General features: G+C 39.7%; 1 protein-coding gene across 1 annotated transcript in view; it reads left to right on the plus strand.

Annotated features, from left to right (window-relative positions):
* The window catches only part of LOC122812015 (poly(ADP-ribose) glycohydrolase-like), a 539,748-nt gene that overhangs the window by 155,757 nt on the left and 358,918 nt on the right, over window positions 1-25,073 (plus strand). Inside the window, exon 7 of the mRNA XM_044084234.1 lies at window positions 6,627-6,702. Within this exon, the coding sequence (XP_043940169.1) occupies window positions 6,627-6,702 (76 nt within the window). The remainder of the gene's footprint in view (window positions 1-6,626; window positions 6,703-25,073) is intronic.

Consider the following 25,073-nt stretch of genomic DNA (forward strand, 5'->3'; position numbering starts at 1 on the left):
TAAAGACTGTAAAATCATTGTTCTTAAAATGGTTTGTAATACTTTGGAGCATTTCTTCCTGGGCCTTCACTGAAAATGGGCTTCTACCCAGTCGGACTTTCCTGGTAATCAAATGTCAATAAAAAAATTAATTTAATTTACTTAATTTACTCAGTATATGTTTTTCAAAACATTTATCCAGAATGGATGGAATTTATATGGGTCTATAGTTAATAAATGAACAACTCTCACCCTTCTTGTAAATAGAAACTACTGTGAAAGTCTTCGATGCTATCGATATGCAAATTATGTTTAGTAAGTTTTTAAAAATAGGATGCAAGGGTATAACTGTACCCTCATTTATTAAATGTGTAAGTAAATCACTTACATAGTCAGAACCTATACTACTTGCTAATTTTATGTTTTTTTTAAATAGATTGAATGAGATGTAACTCAAAATATAGACAACTGTTATCAGCATTGATTGAAATGACATGCTTTCTGAAGTTATTATAGCATGATTGACTACATATAGATGTAAATTAACTTAAATTTATCAGCTTTAGTTTGATTCTGTTATCCAGCTATTTTCTTTAATGGGTCAATGGTTGCAGGAGATGTCTCAAGAGGGTTGACATACCTATAATAAACTTTTTTTTTTACTCTCTGTATCCCAAACCTTGATTTGGATGCAGTTATTTCAGCCTTGACTTTCTTAATTAAATTTTACTGTGCCAAGTAGGACATTTTCTGCAACTGGCATTTAGTCTCCTTTTCTTCCTATATAGTCTTTGAAGTGAATTATCTCACCAAAATGGAAGTTTCTGTTTTAACCAGTCATTTTACTTAAGCATTGTTCCCCAATTCAAGACACGCACACAGATGGATGGGACTTTGTCCCATCCACAAATGCAACAATCTTGTGGCTTGATGTTATAGAACTCTAGTCAGGTCTTGTTTAAGATGACTTGTATTTAGATACCTGTATTGATAAATCTTGGTCATTCTCATATAGTTCATCTTTCTGTTTATATTAAACATAAGAGCATTGCAAACAGGAATGCAGAAGTACTCTATAATCTCAAGGTCGGAAACAATATCATGACAGTTAATTATAAGCAGAGCTAAAATTGAGTTCTTATGAGCTGAGATTGATACAGTTTGCAACAAGCCTTTCACATTTACCTTGTTTAAAAAAATTGTATACATAATATGTAGAAGGGTACATTGTTGTCCAGTAAAGACTTTGGTAATTAAAGTCACATGTAAAATTACATGTCCATTTGGTAGACTATCATGAATTGCTGTATGAATTTTAAGCGCTGAGTATAATCCATTTTAGGACATCTGTAACATACAAATGAATGCAAATCTTTGTGATGTGTAATTCCTTCTGTCACAATACCAAGTACTTCATATTCATAATTAACCATCACCACACTACTCCTGGCTAATAGGTGTAGAATGAATAGTAATCCATCTTCTGAAGCTGTCTTTCTTGTTCAGTTTTACTAAAAACCCATTGTACGTTAGGTATGATGCATCCCAACATTTTGTAACTGCAGTATGACAGTTAAGTACTGTTATACCATATTTCTTCGTAAATAAGACCTAACCAGAGTATATGGCCTAACATGGTTTTCCAGAGTGGTCATGATATAAGCCCTACCCCAAAAATAAGCCCCTGTTAAGATCGTCAACAATGCACGATGGACATGTTGAATTATAAAATAATATTATTGACACCCATTGATTGAGGTTATCATACTCTGCTCGCCATTTTTGGACCATTCTGACACCCAACTTCTTCTCTTTGCAGAAAGTCATAAGATTCTTTCTCTGGGAGTCCTCCACAATTCTTACTGTAACCCTAATCATCACTCACACTTGCCGGTTGAGATCCTTGGCCCATAAACACTGGCGGGTATACTTTGATCAAAGTACAGACAATGCATGTAAAGCGCGCGCATTTGATAACGAATGGCTGTGGTTGTGTCTTCTTAACCGTCGCCGTTTTGTGTTACCACTCTGGTCTCGTATGTTTTCAATTAACCCCCCAGCAAGATGAATGCAAAAAGAAAGAGCTATTCCGTTGAGTACAAGAAAGGAATCGTGGAGGACTCCCAGCAAAAGAACCTGACTGCTTTCTGCAAAGAGAAGAAGTTAGATTTCTGAAAATGGAGTACAGCATACGACAACCTCAGTCAACAGGCCAACGAGGGAAATGCTAAGAAGTGCAAGTGTGGATCAGGTCAGCAACTATTATTTCCTGAGCTGGAAGACATCATCTGTGAATGGATTGCTAACAGGAGAGCAAAGGCTTTGGTTGTGTGCAGGTCTGATATTCAAGCTTTTGCCCTTGCAGTGGCACCACAGTTAGAAATATCCCCAGAAGAATTCAAAGCATCACAGCATTGGCTGGATGGCTTTCTTCAGTGATGTGAACTGTCTCTAAGAAGATCAACAACACTGTTCAAGCTGGAAGATACTGAAGTTATTAAACGTGCACTTGCATTCAATTCCTTTGTTGATGTCATTGACTTTTCTAAATACCAACTCTCCAACATGATTGCTAAGGATGAAACTGCAGTGTTTATGGGCCAAGGATCTCAAACAACAATTGATCAGAGGGGTGCCTCGTCAATCTACATTCCCTCCACTGGTTACGAGAGTGCACGTGTTACCTCTATTTTGGCAATTCGTCTAGATGGAAAGAAAACCCCACCTCTAGTCATTAGTAAGGGCAAGAAAGATAAGATTGAACATGTTTCAGGCATTTACATTCTTGAAACCAAAAAAGCCTGGTGCACACAAGCAGTTATAAGGAAGTGGGTCGATGTAATGCTGCCGCTTGTTTTGCGAGGTGGCAAAAGAGGTCTGCTAGTCTGGGATTCAGCCAGCATTCACTGCGCTAAAGACATGAAGAAATTCCTTGCACGGAGAAGAATAGATCAAATAATGATTCCTGCAGGAATGACTGCCTATCTCCAGACTCTTGATATTGCAATAAACAAGCCATTCAAGGAACATTTGTGCATGGAATTCAATGACTACACTGAAAATAGAATGGAGAAAAATCAGCATGGAAACTTTGTGAAGCCTAGCCTGCAAGAGGTCGTGACTTGGGTGAAAAATTCATGGGATAAAATCACTGAGCTGTGTTGCTAATGCACTATGAGCAGTCTACTTGGGCAAGCAGTGTCATTTAAGGAGAGCTCTATTGCTAGGCATGACAGATTGGGGCCAATGGTTCTACAGGAAATGGAGTAGCAAGAAATTCAGGCCGGAATTCGAGGGTTGGAGACTTATGACAATGTTCCAGAAGAAGATGACATGACTATATTTGAATAACTTTTCCGTTATCGGGGCAACAGAATGGATTGCTTCTGCTTTCAGTTTTATTCCCCTTCTCCAATACGTATGTATTGAGATTTTTCTACACTTTGTGTTAAACATGAAATATTGCACTGTGAAAGCCAAAATGTAGATATTCTGAAGTTGTAATGTTTGTTGCACCGTTTATGTAGAATTCTTACACAACTGTTAACGCGTTACTTAGAACTGTTGCCAAATAACAGAAAAGTACCAAATAAATGTCAATTTGTTTACATGGATAAATGTCGATTTGTGTACATGAATAAATGTTGATTTTTGTACATGAATAAATGAATAAATGTAGATTGTTGTACGGTGGGGTGTAAATAAGGCATTTCCTGATAATAAGCCCTAATGCATATTTCGGTGGGGGAAAGAGTATAAGACCCGGTCTTATTTTCAGGGAAATACGGTAGTTGCAAGTAATTTATTCCTCTTCCATACAACACTTCTGGCATTGCTGTAGTTTACTTCTCTAGGATGATTCGGTCTAACATTTTGAGACCGACTTCTAGCATTGCTGTAGTTTACTTCTGTAGGATGATTCGGTCTAACATATTGAGACTGGCATCTAACATTGCTGTAATTTAGTTTTGTAGCATGATTAAGTCTAACATTTTGAGTCCAACTTCTACCACTACTGTAATTTACTTTTGTAGTATAATCAGGTCTAACATATTGAGACAGACTTCTGGCATTGCTGTAATTTACTTTTATAGTATGATTAGGTCTGGGGTATTGAGACTGATTGTAACATTTAGATAAAGGCTTTTAGGCCATTTAGATTAAGCTCACATGAAGTCTCAATCTCAGGGTAATAATTTTTCACGTTGCCTAACTAAATAGTAAACTGTTCTAATTCTGATATAATGTGGTTTTGATTGTCGCATTTTTATAGATATCTGAAGGAACTGCTGCGGCTTCATTTATCCTTTTCTGTACATTGTCAACTTTAAAATCATTGCTCTCAGTATGTTCTTCACCTAAAGTTTTATTAGTAATATTCTTGTTTTAATCTTCCCAATTCTTCTTTGCAGCTTTAGTTTGTGCAAAGTGATTTCTACCATTTGCGGTGTTTTTACCATCCGCACACAGATTAGTAGTTAAATGCTATTGCAGCGCCCTTTATTTAAGTACCATTGATACTGTGTCTCCAGGTTCAGTATTCCTGTTTTGGTTTATAAGTATTACTTGTTGCAGCGCCCTTTATTTAAGTACCATTGATACTGTCTCCAGGTTCAGTATTCCTGTTTTGGTTTATAAGTGTTACTTGCTGTGTTACTCTTCACATTTATAGACTTATTTACTCCTGGCACCTACAAGCTGATTTGATCTCTGTCTAGCACCCACTCATTGATATATTCTGAAAAATATTCAGAGCTTGTACCGTTTTTCTTATGGGTATTTCCTAGTTCGCTTCTCTGTGATAATTTTAATAATGCATTGTTAAATTTGAAAACTAAATGACAATGAGAGTTAGGCACGTAGAGGCAAGGGACTTAGCAGTGCCCTTTCATTTTTACCATGGCTGCTTAAAGGTAGACTTGTTACTAATATCAGATTATTAAATGCTGATTTTTTTAGTTGTTTTATATCAAGAGTGATTTTTGTATTATATCTTTAAAAAGTGTACATTTTAATGATTTGGAACAAGTCACTTTTTCAGACTTAAAGGGCATCCCAGTTTCTGCATAAATTTTGCCAATTTTTTCTTGCTGTTGTTTATTTAAATATGTATATTTAGTTGAGACTTGGGAATTACTTTTTTATTGTAATGGGCACTTGTTTATCTAGTTCTATTAATGGTTTTGGTTGGATGTCTATCAGGTGGTAGAACTACAGTTCACTGTAACTCACATGGTTGAAAAATTTTAACTGAAAAGCACTTTGATTGAAATGTCATGATCAAATTCTTGTTTAACTGAAACCTCATTTCACTGAATCACAAATCATAGAAAATATTTTACATAACACAATACAGCATAAAAATGTTTTTGTAGGGTGGCAAGCCCCCCTGCACTCCAGCTCCCTTAATTATATATATTAACTCCACAGTCACACAATCATGGAAAAAAGAAAAAAAAAACATCATCACGCACAGTGAATCAGTATTGGCACACAAACACAAAACATCTATATGTTTATGGGGTGTGACATGACGGGACACTATAATCTTCTATTCTCACTTCCCGAGTAAATCATATTGTCAGAAATTACACCATCACATACTGCATATACACTTCTACACATTTCTGTCATTTGTGATTCAGTCAAATGAGAATTCATTCAAGTGACTTTTCAGTCAATTCTTTTCAACCATGTGAGTTTCTGTCAGCTATAGCTAAACCACCTGATGGTCATCCATTTTGGTCATCTTGTTACTTTGAGCCAGTTACATTTAAGATCATTTTCTGTAATCAAGCAAATATGACTGACAGCGTGCAACAGCATGGCTGCCCAGGACTTGGTCACAAAGCATACTAAAGCCTCATCCCAAGACCACTGAGCACTCTGTTGCAATGTCTTGCTGCCTCAGTAGCTTAGTACCAGGCCTGTATGTATAGAGTCCTATTATAAGGATTGGATCCATTATGTTCCTGTACAAAAAAAATCTGTTTTCCATAACCTGTCTGCACAGAACTCATCAGAAGGCTTGTCAGTTTATCCAAGACTTTGCTCAGGAAACTTGCACTGCCAATAAACCCTGGAAATTTTTACAGTGTTTTCTGCCCAGGACATTGTCACAAGACATTTTCCAAAAGGCTTACCTGCCCATCCTTTTATCTTATACATTAACTTTGATGTAGCCATCTGCAATAGCCTCCCAAAAAGCAAGTCCTGTCTGCATTAGGGCCTGTCTTTTCAGAGCCCATCTACTGTGCTTTTCTTCTTGTGTCCCTTTCATAATGAATGGCCTTCCCAGGGTCTTATCATAAGGCCTATGTCTACCAAGGAAGTTGAAATAAATTGAATCTGTTAAGGATTTCCGCCGAAGACCCCATTCTTGAATACTTATCATATGTGTATGTTATCTGCAGTCAAAGGAATCTGTCACAAAATATATCTACCCTAGAGGCTGCAACAAGTCTTGCCTGCTTGTGACCTCATCACAAGGTCTGTCTGCCGCAGACCACTCAGAAAGTTAGCTGTACCCATTTTGTGTGCCATTATATTGTCTTTGTGCCCTACTAATGACCACATTTTGTGAAATGTTATTTCTTAAAGTGGCCATTTATTTTTAATGTCTCACCTGATATTCCTGGTTGGTTTAGGTCTCGAGCCAAATTTACAGCACTGCATGTGACTTGTGAAGGAAAAATCGAGGAGCAGGGAGCTGGCATGCTGCAGGTAAGGAGTTACTTATGACTCTTTTTTAAGGATAAAGAGCTTCTGTTACCTGAACCAATGCCTATGTCAAAGCTTCAGTGTACTGGGACTAATATTAAGTAGCTTATACCATGCATTCTCACATTTTAGACATTCAGCACAGTATCACATATAATTTTCTTTGTTGTAACTGTAGGCTTCATCTTGAGCAGCACAATATTTTTACTCCCGCTTCTCTTCTTAAGTATGGCTCTTGTTTCTGTCCACATCCTATTTTTTCTTATGTGATTTTTTTTTGAATGGTGAATGTTGGCCATCAAACCTTCCCCCATTTGAAAGTAGGCCACTTTTTGTTTACTTGTTAATTTTATCCACTGTGAGGGTGACAAATGTGGGAAATGTCTAGAAGGGTATCCTTTACACAGCCATGAGGATAATGTATGACTTCACCAGTATGTGAAGGTGTTTGTATTGTAATAGCCTAACCCAGATCCTGGATTGATGGAATATATGATCTGCATTGCCACAGGGTACCCACAATGCCCTTCCTATGCAAGTGCACACTTCTGCACATCCTCATTGAAGACTACTGCCTGGCAGTGGCTTGGTGAGCATAATGACTGTCCCCAGGCTGCATATTTGCATTGTTGCCCCTCCTCCACGAGTTTGTCAGTGCATGATTGCCTCCACTTTGCAATCTCCCGTAGGATGGACACATCCATCTTCTCCTGATGGCTCCATCAGATACCCAAGCTACTAATCAGGCTCAGATCTCTTGGGTTGTAATCATAGCTTTATCTCTTTAAGACTCTGAAGTTAACATATTTATTGTCTTGCTTTTCCCATATCATGTAGCTGTGATCTGCTGTGAGCTCACATTTCTGCATTTTGGCAGCAAGAAACTGTGCCTTTGAAAAGAAAACTCTTTAACCACGTGTATTCTCTGTAATGATGATAACAGCGTATGTATGAGAGATAAATGAAATGCCAGTCCCCTGTATCAAAGTGAAATAGAAATCACGTTCATAGAAGCTGAGAACTTTCTCTTACAGTAGGCCTCACTTCTGCTATATGATCACATTTAATGAAGTTGCAGAAACCAGTAGTCATTTAAGAGAAGACCTTTCAAAACTGCTGCATAGCAAAAGTTTTTCCCTTTTAGAGACCCGAGCAATGCAATGCTTAATTACTGTGCAACTATTATTCCCCAAGTGCATTCTAAGTTTACAGACTTCACTCTGTTGTAGAAGTATGTGTAGGACCTTTATGCCCACAACATACTTCAGGATCGTATGAATTCGGACCTTGTATCACTGCAACATGTTATACTGTTAGTGTAGTGAATTCGGAACTTTTACAGCACACAGTATAGGACAACGCTATACGAGTCAGGAAACTTTAGCAATCTTATGCACCACAGGATTGTATGACATGGGAAGCTTTATCTGTCTCAGTACATTGCACAGTAATATGACTAGTGAACTTTATTTATTTATTTAACATTTGTTTACCAGAAAAGTCCGACTTGGAATGAAGCCAATTTTCAGCGGAGGCCTGGGGAGAAATGATCCAGACACATGTTTTTGTAGCATGAAAGGAAACTGGGGCACCCAGAGGAATTCTCACACGAATGCAGGGAGGACATGCAGACTCTGCACAGAAGATACCCCAGCTGAGAATCAAACCAGAGAACCTTTTGCTGTGAGGTGACAATGCAACCACTGCACCACTGCACCATCCAACTTGTATTTCCCCACAGCATATTGCAAAGCTTTATGACTCAGAAACATGTATCTTTCATACCAAAGGTCTGTAACTCAGGAAATATTATCACCATTAACACATTATATGATTCAGGAAATATTAACTCTAGTAGCATGCTGCATGGTTACCTGATTCAGGAGATTATATTTCTTAGGTTCATAGGAGTTTACTAGGCTAATGGCCCTAGGGCCTTTACAAGCCTAGCCATGTTATACCTGTGTTCCATAACTGATGTTGGTTAGGTGGTCATTATTTGCAGAGCGAGTCTATGATCAGCACTGACTACCCCTTTCCATGAGGGACATAGGTGCTACCCCTGGGGTGAATTTACAATCTCCCATCCAGTTGTTTAGGTTGCACTTGACTAGGGTCATTGAGCAGCTCTGCTTCATGTGAACTGGGAGTTTATTCCTGAGCAGCTGCAATCTCTGGGAGGTATATCTGTCTCTCCAGCATGTTCTGTTAATGTCACAGGCTAGGTTGAGATCCCTGGAGTGAATGACTCTTGTCCCATTTGCTTTACGGATGTGCAGCTTTTCCTTTAAAGCAGGATCAGAGACTGCTCTGTAGGTTAGGCACAAGTTGCCTGTCAGCAGCCTGTAGGATACAGAGTAATGTGACAGGGCTTTCAATCTTTCATGTAGGTCATGTTTTGGAGGCCCTGAATTTGCTTGGTGAGAAATGTCTGTGGTCACACCAGCTGCTGCAGGTTTCTGGTGAGGTACATGCAAAAAGGAGCATTGTACACTTTTAGTGATCTGATGAGAGTTGAGTACAGAGGAGTTATAACATCCTTAGTCTTAGATGTGATGCCCTTACTTATGAGATGCACAGTATAGAAGGCTTTCCTTACCATGTGTTTTCAAACTGAGTTTGAGTTTAGGAGGTGCTGTCAATATTGTAATTTGCAAGGACCTTCTCTTTGCCAGTGGGGATAATAATGCACTATTTTGCATTTAGTTTTAGTCCATGGCTTTGGTACCAATCATTTGTCTGTGTTAGCCCCTTTTGTAATATGTTAACATCATTTGGGGACTCATTGACTGTGCCCAATTTGTGATCATCAGCAAATGGCAAATGTTGCAAGCCATAGACCATCTGCTTTCCCCTGGACTTCCAAGAAATAGATTCCAAACAACAGAGGGCCCAGTACAGATCCTTGTGGTACGCCACTGGTAACTGGTCTACTGGTACAGGTAGAATCCCCAGCTTTGACAGTATGAGTGCTGTTGGTGAGACATTTGGCTACCCATCTAGTGACATATGGGTTAATCCGCAACTGGGAGAGTTTCTTGATGATACCTGAGTGGGGGGTTATGTTAACAGCCTTGGCTAAGTCAAGATAGGTGGTATGTACTGTTTTGCCTTCATCCATAGCTTTGGTGACATTCTGAAAGAGGTCCACCAGGTTCAGTAGGCATGATCTACCCTTAACAAAGCCAAAGTGGTCATGAGTTTGAAGGTCACCTACATCCTTGTTGATAAGGTCCATGATGATTCTTTCCATGGCCTTGCAGATAAGGCTGGTTAGGCTTTTGGTTCTATAGTTCCCACGGTCAGTTGATGGGCCCCCTTTGTGGAAGGGGATTACTGTTTCTGTTCTCCACTCTCCTGGGACAAAGCCACTGCTCAGGATGAGGTTAAACAGAATACCAAGTGGTCCTACTAGGTCTTGTTTTAGATTGTTTTAGTAAGCAGCCTGGGATGTTATCTGTTCCCATAGAGGCTGTGTTTTTGGCCTTGGAGAGCATGGATATGACCTTTTCTTTGGCAATAGTAGATAGAGGACTGGTGTCACGTATGCTTTAAGTTTGGCTGGTGGGGACAGGGGAATGATGTTTGTGCCAAAACAGCTAGCAGGTTGGCAATTTCCTAAGGTTCTGTATGAGAGGTATTGTCCACTATATGTTCGGCACATAGTTGGGCATTCCCTTTTAGATTTTTGGACATAGCTAAAGAATGCCTTATGATTATCCTTAGCTAGGGATGCTAATTTAGCTTTGAAACTAGCTTTAAAGGACTTTACAAGATCTCTGATTTGCTTATTCAAACTGTGGAGGATATTCTTCTTCAGCTGAGTAAGTTCCCTCATGTTCTAAGACATCAGTTTCTTCCTTTTGTTAGATAACCTGTGTATACATATGGTCCACCAGGGTAGCTTGTTTTGTCTTAAGGTCCACCAGGGTAAATTGTTTTGTTTTGGAGGACCTGGTTTTGATTTGGACGGGTACAGCCAAGTCTGTACAGTTTTTTAGGTGGTTATACAGGGCATTTGTGTACTCCTCTGCATAGGAGTCATTTTAGCTGTGTTAGCAGGAGGTTTGAAATTTTTATATCATAGCCTAGCAAGCTGTAGTTTGCTTTGGAGAAATTTCTCAGTTTTTTTGCTCCTGTGGGGGTGTCAGGTTTGATCATTACTTCGAATAAGAGAGATGTATGTTCTAACCCACCACAGTAATGCAGTGAGTGACCCTCCATGTTGGTGCATACTAAGTCTGGGATATTTGAGCCCCTTGTGAGGGTGCAGACCAGGGCATTTATATTGACAAAGTCCAGGAACCTCAGGGCAAGCATATCGCTCAATTGATGGAAGGATAGTTAAAATCTCCCATGACAAAAGTGTTTGGCTCTATGGTGAGTAACTCTACTAAGTCCAAGTAGGTAGTGTGCTTCTCTTGTATCATGGTGGGGGATGTGTAGCTAGCAGTGATGTGGTAGGATGTTTTACCTATAGTTAGTTGGGCCTGGAGTACCTCAAGAGAGTCATACTGTTTAATCAGTCTCTAGGTATATTTGACTTTATTGAAGATGGATACACCTCCATTTTTGTTTCTTTCATGCTCATTTTGGGGTCTGAATATGTGGAAGGCATTGTAGCCTTGCACGGTCAGGGTACTCTCTGTGGCCTTGAACCATGTGTCAGTGACTGCAAAGACAACAGCATCTTCCAAAGTGAGGAGTGCATCCAGAGAGTGCAGTTTCCAGTTTAAGTTCCTAGCATTAAGCAGCATAACCTTGAGTTTGTCTCGAGTGGATTTTTTTATGTTGGAAATTTTGTTCTTTTAATATTGCCTAAAAAAGGCACTATGGGTGAGGCAAGCTCCTTTGCCAGTATCCAAAAGCCTAGAGGAGACAGGTGAAGAGCATCCCTGGCAAAGCAGAGTGGTGTGTCAACCATGTCTTCCCAGGCTGTCAGATACTGGATCCCTCAGGACTGACACCAGAAGCTAAATCATTTTTTGTTCATACAGTGGCATCATCCTAGATGAAGGTAGAATGCTGCTTAGGGCCAAGGACATACCTGCGTGGGACACATAATCTGAGAGTTCAGTAATGTCTCTCTTCATGTAGTCCAGAGAGTTACGTGTCAAGTCATTCACCCCAACATGTACTATGACAGAGTCATAACGGTAATTGTTGTTGAGTGACTTGAATGCATGTGTGATTAGATCCTGGCACCCAACAGGCAGCTGACCTTGACCTTCTCTTTGTCAAACCTGGTGAAAGGGACATCTTTGTGTCTCACTATAGAGTTGCCCATGACCAGGACATTTGGTTTTGAGGTGTTTTGCCTTACGGGCTTATTTGCTGTGACACTGATGTGTGTATTGTTATGTGTAGTGGATTCTATTTGCTTTGCAGTTTGTGCAAGTGGTTTGGGGTTATGAGGCCTCTGATATTTTTTGCACTTCTGTTGAGTATCTCCATGTATGTGGGTTTATGTGTTGTGACCTTGTTTTGTGTGAGAGGTGATGTATGTGTGCTGACAACCTATTTGATGTCTCCATAGTATGTACAGGCCTGCATTACTCAGAAACTCGTGCCTCCACAGCACACTGTTGAGGTTGCAGTTAGCACCAAAGATTAAGGCTCTGAACTATTAATGAGTTGCTATATGAAACCAAAGGGTTGAGGGTTTGATTCCTTTCACCTCCATTTGCCTGCTTTGTGAGTCTGAGCAAGTCACCTAAGCAGACAGTGCTACAACGTCATCCCTGAAAAGGGATGCTTGTATCCAATGGGCTTACCTGATTAGCAAATGTATAAAAAAGGTCCACAACATGGACAAATGTACATTTTCCACAACATGGTTCTACTGATTCATGAATGTGTACTTATGCAAGCGCAGATTTGAACTCAAATAACCACCAAATGGCCCACCTAGTCTGTTCATTTCCTTGCATACTGAACAAACTGCAGATCCTACTTGACTTACTGCTTATTTCTTTTTACCCTAGACTTTACAGGAATTCCCTTACATCTGTTAAAAAGTTATTTTTTTCAGATTGTGTCTTTGTTGCTTACATCCATTTTTTTGAAGTGTGCCATCTAGTACATTAGGTTCTCTAGTGATACTTAATTTCTCATGTGACATCTCCCCTGTACCTCCTTTCTTCCAGACTGCACATATTAAGTACTACTAATTTATCTTTAAATGACTTCTGGGGAGCCCTGTGAGTCAGTGTTGTTGCCCTCCACTGTACTATCTCTGTTCTGTCTCTGTCTTCTTCAAGGAAAGATCTGCAGGGCTACACATAGTACTCTAGAAGGAATTCTAATTGTTTATAAAAAGAGACATGTTTCTGGTTTGTACTGGAGATGCTTCTTCCTATGTATCTTTGTATCCCACGGACGTTCTTAGTGCTTTACTTCGCTCCCTTCTTAGCATTGGCTAATCTAATAATGCTACTTCATGTTCCTTTCTAGTTCTGTTATTGCTAGTGCTTCTCTTCTAGTTGTGTACTGTTACTTGTTGCTTCTCAGATGCATTATTTTGCATTAAATTTAAACTTGGATATTTACACCATTCCCAGTACTTTCATCTAGTTCCTTTTTATCTTTTAGTATCTTATTTTGTAGCACACATCTTTGCATAAAAACTAAATTCACACTTTTGTTTTCAAACCTACCTTCTGCAGTATCATTTTATATATACACCGAAAAGGACCAACCCCACTATTGACAAATAAAGCACTTTTCTGGTAAACTTCCTTTCATTTGGCACAGGTTAATAGGTTGTTACCAGGCTAACAACCACTAGGATCCTAACAAGATATCTGTGTACTCCAAACCATTTGGGTTCTAAGTATCATACATGGGAGGTTAGTAAGCAGGTAGCTAAGGACTTGTCTTTATGTGTGTGTGTGTGTGTGTGTGTGTGTGTGTATGGGGGGGGGGGGGTGATAGGATAATACTTTTCTTATAGATGGTCTCTCTCCATAATGGACATAGGGCCAGACCAGGGATAAATTTACAATTTTCCATCCATTTGTCAAGTGGATAACATTAATGAACTCTGTTTTACATGGATGGGGAGCCTATTCCATAATGTGGGGATCCTTTTGAACACATGTGTGTCTCGCCAACACATTCTGTTTCTATCACAAGTGAAGTTCAGATCCCTGGATCTAATGTTTCTAGTGCTGTTTGTTTCACGCATATGCAACAGATCCATCAGGAATGGATCAGAAGAAGTCCTTTAAGCCAGGCAAAGATCCCCTCTCAGCAGCCTGTAGGAGACTGAATACAGAGACAGAACCTTTAGGCGATCAGTGTAGGGAGTAGTAGTCATGCCTTGAATTCACCTGGTGAGAAACCTTTGTGGGCGTTCCAACTGTTGCAAGTTTCTGGTTAGGCACATGCTGAAGGGTGCATTGTATTCAATGACAGGTCTGATAAGAGATGAGTAGAGTGGTACTGTAACTTCCTTGGTCCTGAATTCCATACCCTTACCTATAAGTTGGATGACATAGAATGATTTTCTTTTTATCTTAGCTTTGTTTAGGTCAAAGGCCAGATTGCTGCCTACATATGTTCCCAGATCTCTTACTACTGGGTCGACTCTTAGGGGTGTTTTATCAATGAAGTAATTAACTTGCACCAACAGTTTCCCAAAAAGCATTATAATGTATTTTTTGGCATTGAGTTTTAGGCCATGGTTTTGGCACCAGTCATTTGTCTGTGTTAAACCCATTGCAAGATGTTTGTGTCTTGGGGGGAATCTATAATAGCTCCCAATTTATGGTCATCAAACTTGGTGAGCCAGAGGCCTCTAGCATTAACCTTGACTTCCAGGAAGTAGATGTCAAGCAATAGTGGGCCCAGCATGGAGTCCTGGGGTACTCCACTGGTGACTGGTCTCTTGGTGGAGGTGATATCATCACTCCTGACTTCTTGGGTCCATTCTGTGAGCCAGCCAGCAATTCAGCTAATTATGTATGGATTACACATATCTCAGACAGCTTGTCATCAATGCCTGAGTTGGGTCAACATGTACTGTATGCACTGTTTTACCCTTGTCCATTGCCTTGGTGACCCTCTGAAAGAAGTCTACCAGGTTAAGTGGGCATGATTAGATTATCCCTTAACAAATCCAAACTGGGATGGGTCCAGTGTCTGTAAAGTTGTCAATGTCCTTATTTATCATTTCCATGAAAATGTATCCCATAATTTTGCATATTAGGCTTGTTAGACTGATGGGTCTGTAGTTCCCTGGGTCAGTTGAAGGTCCACCCTTGTGGAGGGAAATGACTGTTCTGTTCCTCCCTTCACTTGGAACATAGCCTGTTTCAAGGCTGTAGTCAGAGTGCCTCAAGTTGTCCTGATAGGTAATGTTTTAGACTGCTCAGGAGGCAACTGGGGATGTTGTCAGGACTCACAGAAGTGGTGTTCTTGGCTTTAGCAAGTGCTGCCAACACCTAATCCTTGTTGATAGCTAGGGGAGGTACGTTGGAGGAGATTTCACCTGGTAGACCTGGGGGGAGTGGGGGAATGAATCTTTAGCTGAATTTATCAGCCAGTAGATTTTAATACATCACCCTGATCTGTGTAGGCGGTACCGTTTACCACCAGTTCAGTACACTGGTGTGTGTTTCCTCTAAGGTTCCAGACATAGCTGAAGAAGGCCTTCAAGGCTATCCTGACCTCATAGTTGGACTTGCTGGATATAATTAGACCTCTTAGCTTTTTGTTTAATTGTATAAGAAAGCACTTATCTTCAAGGGAGTTACTTTACCTGATTTTGGCCATGTGTTTTCCTCTTTTATTATATACCCTGTTTAGGTGAGGAATACACCGGGGGGGTTGTTTTTAGTGTTTGTTTTGGATTTATTTCTAGTAGGTACAGCAACTTCTGTGCAGCCATTCACATGTATGTATAGTGACTCTGTGAATAATTCTGTATAGGTAGCTCTGGTTTCAGGGTTGGGGGGGGGGTGTTGAATGTTAACAAACTGTCACTTAATAAGATGTAGTTTGCATTTGAATAGTTCCTAAATGTTACTAGTTTAATCAGATTTTCTGTGTTGAATTTTACTTCACATGAGACAGCTTTATGATCAGACCTCACTAGTGAGGATGTGATGGGTGAGGGGGGCAACATTCTCCCATGTTGGTGAGTACCAGATCCAGTATGTTTGATCCTCTGCTTGGGAGTATGCACTATCTCTTCCAGGATGTCTGTGTTAATAAAACCTAGAAAGCATTGTACCTGTAAGTCTTAGGCAGTGTAGTTTTCCAAGTCTGTAGAGGGGTAGTTAAAGTTACTCATGAACAGTGTTTGGTTGGAGGATGAGCACCGCTTGTAGGTTTAGGTAAAAGTCATGAAACTCTAGGGTCATAGATGGTGAACTGTAACTAGACATGATATGGTGAGGGACCTTACCTATGGTAACTTGCACATGAATGAGCTCCATGATATCCTGTTTAACCAACCTGGAGGTGCAGATGCTAACACAGATCTAAAGACATCCACCTTTGACCCTAAATCTGTACTGTTGTTGGCCTAAATGTGTGGAAGACAATGTAGTCTTGCACTTCCAGAGTACTTTCTGTGGCTTTAAATCAAGTCTCAAAGGTTACATTCAAAAAGTGACTCAAAGAACACCTAAAACTCTCATGGATATGCTCCTGCTCCCCTACAGGCTGACCTCCCTCACTCACCCCAATCCCCACTCCTTGCTCCCGTCATACTTCCCATTATTAGGAATAGTAACTCCTACCTATGGTGTTTTCACCTCCTAATATCTACCCAGAATGTCCACAAGTATTAACATTCCATCCTAGAACTCTAACAGTAGTCACCAACTGACCCTGTCATCTCACTTAACCTCCCCTTGCTTAGATTTGTCTCAGAAAATGTGTGGAACTAATGTACTTTCTATGAACTTTTGTATTTTTTTTTTACTTCATAACTATGTAACCTTTTTTAAGTCTTGTGTTTACTAATGTTATTTGCATGCTATGTTGTTTGATTTATGGAGCTTTTCTCTCCAGGCTTCCACTGAAAATGGACACGTATCTAGTCGGACTCTCCCGGTCAACAAATGTAAAATAAATAAAATAAAATAAATAAGTCTCAGTCACAGCACAGATGTCTACATTCTCCAGAGTGAGGAGCGTTTGAAGGGTGTGGAGTTTTTTGTTTAGGCTTTGAGCATTGAGCAGTAACACCTTAAGGCTGCTTGTAGACTTTTTCACTTTGTTGTTAGTTTTGACTTTTTGGCATACCCTAAAAAAGGCTCTAAGAGGGTGGATAAAGTTTTAGCCAATATACAAAAGCCTAGGGAGGAACCCATCCTTGGCAAAGCAACATGGTCTTTTGACCATGTTCTCCCATGTTGACAGTATTGGATCCCTCTGGAATGACTCCAGAAGCTAAGCCAATTATTAAAATCAATCATTTTATGTTCATACTCATCCACAGTGAAGGTAGAATGCTGCTCAATGCAAGGTTCATGCCTATCTGTGACATGTATTCTGACAGATTCATTGTCTCTTTTCATACAGTTCAGTAAGGTATGTTTTAGATCATTCACACCTGCATACACTATGATAGAATTATATTGGTACCTGGGATGCAGTAATTTGAGTGTGTGCATGATATTGCAGATCCTGGCTCCAGATAGGCAACTAATCGTTATCTCCTCCTTGTCGTACCTGGTGAGTGGGGCATCTGTGGGCCACACAATGGAGTTCCCAATGACAAGAGTATTAGGTAAAGTGTATGCTTGCTTTATGAGCGTTGAACTTGGGGAACCATTAGGCGTAGGCTTATGTGAGATGTTTAGTGTTGCTTCTGGTGTGTGCTTTAGTGATTGCTGAGGAGCAGTGCTGCCTTTAAGTGGCTTTGCAGGTCTTTAAGATTTTAGAAGATTTCTTTTAAGTGCCTCAACATAAGACAGCCTGTGTATGTCATTAACGATATATATGAGGGATGTAGTGTGGATATTTCTGACAACCTCATTTGTTTACAAGATTTTTGCCTCCATAGAAGTTGTGTATTTACATCTCTTACATACTGTGTTATTTTCTTTAATGGATAACTGGTTGTCTGAGAACCTGAGACAATTGCTACGTTCATAGCCAGCGTTAGGCACCCACAAAACCCACAGCCGCGGGGAGCCCCCTATTATTTACCTGCAAATGAAGGGTCCCCATTCAGCAGCCATGGGTTGCTCTGACTGGCATTGCTCTTCTTCGGTTCAGCTCCTCGTGGACGTCCACATAGTCTGGCTTCCTGGACCCTGCCGTCACCACGAAAATTCAAACTGTGCTTCCGTTTTTTTTTTTTTTTCCTGATTCACTGGCAAGCTGCACTCAATCAGGTCCACTCGCTGAAACAAGGGATCTGATTGGCTGCAGCAGACTGCAAACTAAGTCCTTGTTTTTTTTTTATTTTTTAAAGTAGGAAGTGATGAAGCAAGGACCTGATTGGTCCTTGCAAATCACTTCCTGCACAAATCACCTTTAAAAAGGCACCTGCTTCTAATACGAATTACTTCTCTTGTTTTTAAACAGAGGAGTGTTCCTTTGCAGCAGCAGAGTGCAGAGATTGAGCGGGGTTTGGACCAGCATGAGGACAGACTACATCGGAGAACAGATCAGCGGTGGATCAAGCCTTTGCAGCGGTCGTGGTCTTTGGATTCTACTCTTTTTAAACTGTCCTTCTAAGGGCAACTTCTCAAAAGGTCTGACAAACTGTCCTTTTAAGGGCAACTTAAAAGGGACTGAGTGGTATGAGGAAGGCAAGCAGAGCAGGTGAGCCTTCAGTCGTGAAGAGGGAGCAGGGTATTGGAAGCAGCCTTCTGTAGAAAGCATAAAAGGTAAGTTTTTGGGTTTAGTTTTAACTTTATTTTTTGTGGGGGTGGGTGATTGTTTTTTGTGCATATTTCTTGTGCTAAGAGGTTTGGGGGAGTGAGGGCTGTGGTTGCACTAGTTGTATTTTGGTTTTGTGTAGAGTTTTTGTGCTAAGACGTTTGGGGGGGTGAGGGTTGTAGTAGTACCAGTTTTATTTTGAGGCTGTGGTTATACTAGTTTTATTTTGGTTTTGTGTAGAGTTTTTGTGCTAAGAGGGTGGAGGGGGGGTCAAGTTGTGGTTGTACCAGTTTTATTTTATGTTTGTGCGCTGGTGGTAAGAGGATGGGGGGGTGAGGGGCTGTGGTTTTACCAGTTTTTCACTTGTGTGGTGTTCTTGTGCTATGAGGATTGGGGAGATGGGGACTGGTTTTCTCAGTTTTAATTTGCTTTTATGTAGAGTTCTTGTGCTAAGAGGATGGGGGGGGGGGGTGAGGGGCTGTGGTTATACCAGTTTTACAGTACTTATTTTACATTTGTTTTCTGGATAGTCTAGGATATAACCCATTTTCAATGGAGGCCCAGGGAGAAATGCTTTTTAGTACACATGTGCTAGAAATATGTAAAATAAGTTTGGTTTATCTGTTTATACGATGGACAATATAAAGGAATGTGAAATGTAATATACATTTAATTTTGACTGCCCATTGGTTAGGAGAGTATGTAAGTTAGTTACTTGGAGCAAGAGGATTTTGTTTTGGCAGTATCTATGCTGTATATGTAAAAGGTAGAGAGAATGGGATAGGGGTGATGAAAAGGAGGGGAGATAAATAATGGGACAGAGACTGATATTGTAGTTAGCTAGAGCAGGGATAGGTGGGCAGTCTTGTGAGATGCTGCTGTCTAAGTCAATAGTCTTAGGCGTATGTGGTAAGTGGTGAAGATTAGCTTATTTCAGCCTGGGTTGGGACATGACCTGTTGCATGGTAGATGTAACACAAGTGTATCGATGTCGGCATATTGGATTGTGAGTGCTAAGGATGTGGCGGTATTGAGGTTGATAATCCACTAAATTGAAGTGGATCAAGGATATAGCCTTGTGAGACTGCTAATGTGAGTGGAAGCAGAGGGGGGTATATACTGGAAACATTTTATGGCTGTTTATGACATTTTGGGTAGCTTTGAAGCAAGTGGAGGGCTAGGGGGATGTGATTAAGGTTGGCAAGAGTAGTTAGTAGTTTGTTGAGAGAGACTGACAAAAGCCTTTAACAAATTGAGAAAGCCAGATACCACCATTTGTAAAGTGATGGTGTTGGTACAACTAAGGAGGGCAATTGCAGCATGAGGCCTGAAGCCGTGTTGGGGTTTGGCAAGTAAATTGTTGGTTGTATAGCCAATAAAAATGGCAAGAGACTCCACGACAAAAGCAAAAGAGGCAAAACTTGCTTGATCAGAATTTATTAAAATGTGTACACAGTAAGTGCTTTCAGGCAAACATGCCCTTCATCAGACAAAGTAAAAAAAGTTAAAACCACTTATTTAAACATCATGTCAACCAATTAAAAGCTAACATTTTACCCTCCTTTTTCTTAAAATGGGCTTTAAAGGTACAGCTGTATTTGGACCAGGGCTTCTATCCGCACCTAGTCTAATTATCCATTTTGTTTGTAAACATTCAGTTTCATTAGATAAATCACCCCCCCCACACACACACCCACATTATTATGTACATTCTGCAAAACCATGAACTTAAAAAAATGATCAGCATGTTCATCTACATGTTGTGCCAAGGCATTACGTACATCATGATGCCTGATTTCAAACATACGTCCAAAAATTCTTTCTTTTAACATACAGTTTGTCTTACCAACATAGTATGAGGTACAAAGTTGGCAATTAGTCAAATAAACTACATTTCTAGTTCTACAGTTAGCAAATCCTTTTAATGAATACTGCCATTGTGTCCTAGGATGTATAAATAAATTAGAGGAATTAATGTAAACACATGCCCTGCAATTTTGACATGGGAAAGTTCTCTGCCGCCCAGTTCTCATGATATTACTAGAGACCATTCTGGGCTCATGACAGAGCATGTCTTTTAAATTCTTGTTCCTTCTAAAGGTAAACTGGGGTCTTTCACCTACAATATCTGCTATCCTTTGATCTGTATGCAGCACCCTCCAATTACATCTAATGATGTCACATATTCCCCCTATATCACTGCTATAAGTAAGCAAGAACTGTCCCTGATCGAGTCTCCATGTATCTCGCTTAATTACCCTTTCTTGAATACCCCTATGGTACCAGGGTTTAGCTACCCCATTCTGCTTAGTTTTTACATCTCTTATGTTCAAATCAATTTGTTGTCTTTTATTTCCCCTGTCCACAAGGTTCTGCGCTATAACGTTTGCCTCCAACTCAAATCTCTCAGTGTTAGTACACAATCGGGAGATTCTATTAACCTGACCTTTCACGATATTAGTGAATGTGCGTCTCGGATGCATACTATCAAAGGATAGTAAATTATTTCTCCAGCAATCCTTTCTAAAAAGCATAGTTTCAATCCCTCCTATTTCATTCTTCCGTAGACGTACATCCAAAAAATCTATCTCGGATAACAAAGAGCTTATAAGTAAATCTAAAGAATTCAGTAGTGCTCTCTAGAAAACTCACGAAAGAGCACAAGTTCTCTTTCCTGCCCTTCCAAACAAAAACACGTCATCGACAAAATGGACATAATGTCCTAGCATGTTGGTCCAGTGATGTGTCTGAGAAAATAACACCTCATCCTCCCAGTAAGCTAAAACCAGGTTGGCATAGGAATTGGCACAGGGTGTCCCCATAGCTACACCCTGTGCTTGCCTATAACAAACACCTTGACACATAAAGATGTTATAGTCAAGTACCAAACGCAGCAGTTTGCAAGCCCTTTCATTACTGACTTCATCTAATTTTAATTTTTGAGCCAAAACATGCTTTATAGCCTTAAGCCCATATTCATTATTGATGACAGTAAATAGGTTCCTCACATCCAAAGTAACAAACATGTAGTCAACATTGTCGAAGTCATGCATACTATTGCATAGAATGGTCAGAAAATGTGCTGTATCTCTTAAAATCCTGGGATACAATTCTACCACAGGTCTTAAAGCACACTCAACCCAAAGTGAAATATTTTCAGTGGCCCAACCCCTCCCTGAGACTATAGGCCTCAGGGGTGCGTTGGAACCATCTTTGTGTAACTTAGGTAGACCCTTAAACTCAGGAATCATTGGATGTTCAATGAGAAGAAATTCATACAAAGATTGTCAGTAATCCACTCTTTTCCATGTTGGATAAGATGGTCTTAATCCTATCCTTTAAGGAAAAAATCATCAAAGGAGAAAGTGGTACAAAAGTGACAGTATCTTGTAACAATAAAAGGAGTTTATCACAATAATCTTGTTTATTTAATATAACAATCGCTCCAACTTTGTCCTATGCCAACCTGGTTTTAGCTTACTGGGAGGATGAGGTGTTGTTTTCTCAGACACATCCCTGGACCAACATGTTAGGACATTATGTCCTTTTTGTCAATGACGTGTTTTTTGTTTGGAAGGGCACAAAAGAGGACTTGTGCTCTTTCATGAGTTTTCTAGAGAGCACTACTGAGTTCTTTAGATTTACTGTAAGCTCTTCGTCATCTGAGATAGATTTTTTGGATGTACGTCTATAGAAGAATGAAATAGGAGGGATTGAAACTATGCTTTTTAGAAAGGATTGCTGGAGAAATAGTTTACTATCCTTTGATAGTATGCATCCGAGACACACATTCACTAATATTGTGAAAGGTCAGGTTAATAGAATCTCCCGATTGTGTACTAACACTGAGAGATCTGAGTTGGAGGCAAACGTTCTAGCAGAGAACCTTGTGGACAGGGGATATAAAAGACAACAAATTGATTTGAACATAAGAGATGTAAAAACTAAGTGGAATGGGGTAGCTAAACCCTGGTACCATAGGGGTATTCAAGAAAGGGTAATTAAGCGAGATACATGGAGACTCAATCAGGGATAGTTCTTGCTTACTTATAGCAGTGATATAGGGGGGATATGTGACATCATTAGATGTAATTGGAGGGTGCTGCATACAGATCAAAGGATAGCAGATATTGTAGGTGAAAAACCCCGGTTTACCTTTAGAAGGAACAAGAATTTAAAAGACATGCTCTGTCATGAGCCCAGAATGGTCTCTAGTAATATCATGAGAACTGGGCGGCAGAGAACTTTCCCATGTCAAAATTGCAGGGCATGTGTTCACATTAATTTCTCTAATTTATTTATACATCCTAAGACACAATGGCAGTATTCATTAAAAGGATTTGCTAACTGTAGAACTAAAAATGTAGTTTATTTTTTATTTGACTAATTGCCAACTTTGTACCTCATACTATGTTGGTAAGACAAACTGTATGTTAAAAGAAAGAATTTTTGGACGTATGTTTGAAATCAGGCATCATGATGTACGTAATGCCTTGGCACAACATGTAGATGAACATGCTGATCATTTTTTTAAGTTTATGGTTTTGCAGAATGTACATAATAATGTGGGGGGGGGGGGTGATTTATCTAATGAAACTGAATGTTTACAAACAAAATGGATAATTAGACTAGGTGCGGGTAGAAGCCCTGGTCTAAATACAGCTGTACCTTTAAAGCCCATTTTAAGAAAAAGGAGGGTAAAATGTTAGCTTTTGATTGGTTGACATGATGTTTAAATAAGTGGTTTTAACTTTTTTTACTTTGTCTGATGAAGGACATGTTTGCCTGAAAGCACTTACTGTGTACACATTTTAATAAATTCTGATCAAGCAAGTTTTGCCTCTTTTGCTTTTGTCATGGAGTTTCTTGCCATTTTTATTGGATATACTTTGTACTTTATTGGCGGAGTGGCTTTGATGTAGGATTCCACTGTTTTTGGAATTTAAATTATTGGTTGAGAATGAATGCATTCCTCTGGGAGTTTAGGTAGTGGGGGAAGAATTGCTCTTGGCCTATAATTTAAGTTCTCTCAAGTTTCCACCTTTGTGCAAGGGTATAATGTAGATTTTCCAGATGGTTGGGATGTGATTACTGCTCAGTAATGGATCTTTTAAGTATTCAGGATAAGAACTGGCTTCCGCTGCTATTTTTTGAAACTGTTGGTAGATTGTAAACTGAATTTGCAATAGATTTTGAGTTTTTTTACACGTTTGTCAAACACTGTTCTGCTATCTAGGTTTATAGTACTGTTTTACACTATCCCTGATGTTACACCTTGTTCTGCAGTGTTTTTGGCTGTTTGAATTGTGCTGAGAGGTTAGGAGGTTGATGGGGCATGTATGTTGCTTAAAATGCCTAATGTTGGGAGGGTAGTTTGCAGCTGTGAGTGTTGCTGCTGAAGGCATGGATGTTTTGAATGTATACTAATGCAAACTCTGTTACACTACTATTGCATATAACTGCAATGTTCTACTTACTGATACAATAACTGCAACTTTTCGTTGTCTGTAGTTAATGTGTTGAAAGTTTGGGAGTGTGGTTAGGGCCTGTGAGAATATTACAGTGTTCAATGTTTGCCTGGAGCCTTTTTAATGGGGGTCACGTACTGTATAAGGACATTGTTAATGCTATGCCTATGTTTTTGGTTTTCACTTTATCCAGGATTATTGTGCATCGCGGGGGGTGGGGAGAAATCCGCAGAATGTACTGATATCTTAATGCATGCTAATGCAAACACTGTTCTGCTGTTGAGGGTTATAGTACTGTTTAAATATCCCTAGTGTTACAGCTTGTTCTGCAGTTATTTTTGGCTATTTGAATTATGTAATTTGGAGGATGCTGGGGCCTGTACATTGTTTGAAAAGCCTAATGTTGGGAGAGTAGTTAGTGGCTGTGAGAATGTTGCAGTGTTCAATGTTTGCCTGAAGTATTTTAATGTGGGGCCACACACTGTATAAGCACATTGTTAATGCTACGCCTATGTTTTTGGTTTTCACTTTATCCAGAATTATTGTGCATCAGCTGGAAGGGGGGGGGGGGGGTGAGAATTCCACAAAATGTACTGATATCATAATGCATTAGCACTGTTCTGCTGTCTAGGTTTATAGTGCAGTTTAAATATCCCAGATGTTACAGCTTGTTCTGCAGTTTTTTGGGTGTCTGAATTATGCTGAGAGGTTAGGAGGTTGATGGGGCCTGTATGTTGCTTAAAATGCCTAATGTTAGGAGGGTAGTTAGCAGCTGTGAGAATGTTGCTGCTGAAGGCATAGATGTTTTGAATGTATACTTACTAATGCAAACCCTGTTACGCTACTATTGTATATAACTGCAATGTTCTACTCACTAATGCAATGACTGCAATTTTTTCGTTGTCCGTTGTTAATGTGTTGAAAGTTTGGAAGTGTGGTTAGGGCCTGTGAGAATATTGCAGTGTTCAATGTTTGCCTGGAGCTTTTTTAATGGAGGTCACGTACTGTATAAGCACATTGTTAATGCTAAGCCTATGTTTTTGTTTTTCACTTTATCCAGGATTA

The sequence above is a fragment of the Protopterus annectens genome, chromosome 9.part0, assembly GCF_019279795.1.
Source record: "Protopterus annectens isolate FY-2018-M chromosome 9.part0, PAN1.0, whole genome shotgun sequence".
Classification (NCBI taxonomy): Eukaryota; Metazoa; Chordata; order Ceratodontiformes; family Protopteridae; genus Protopterus; species Protopterus annectens.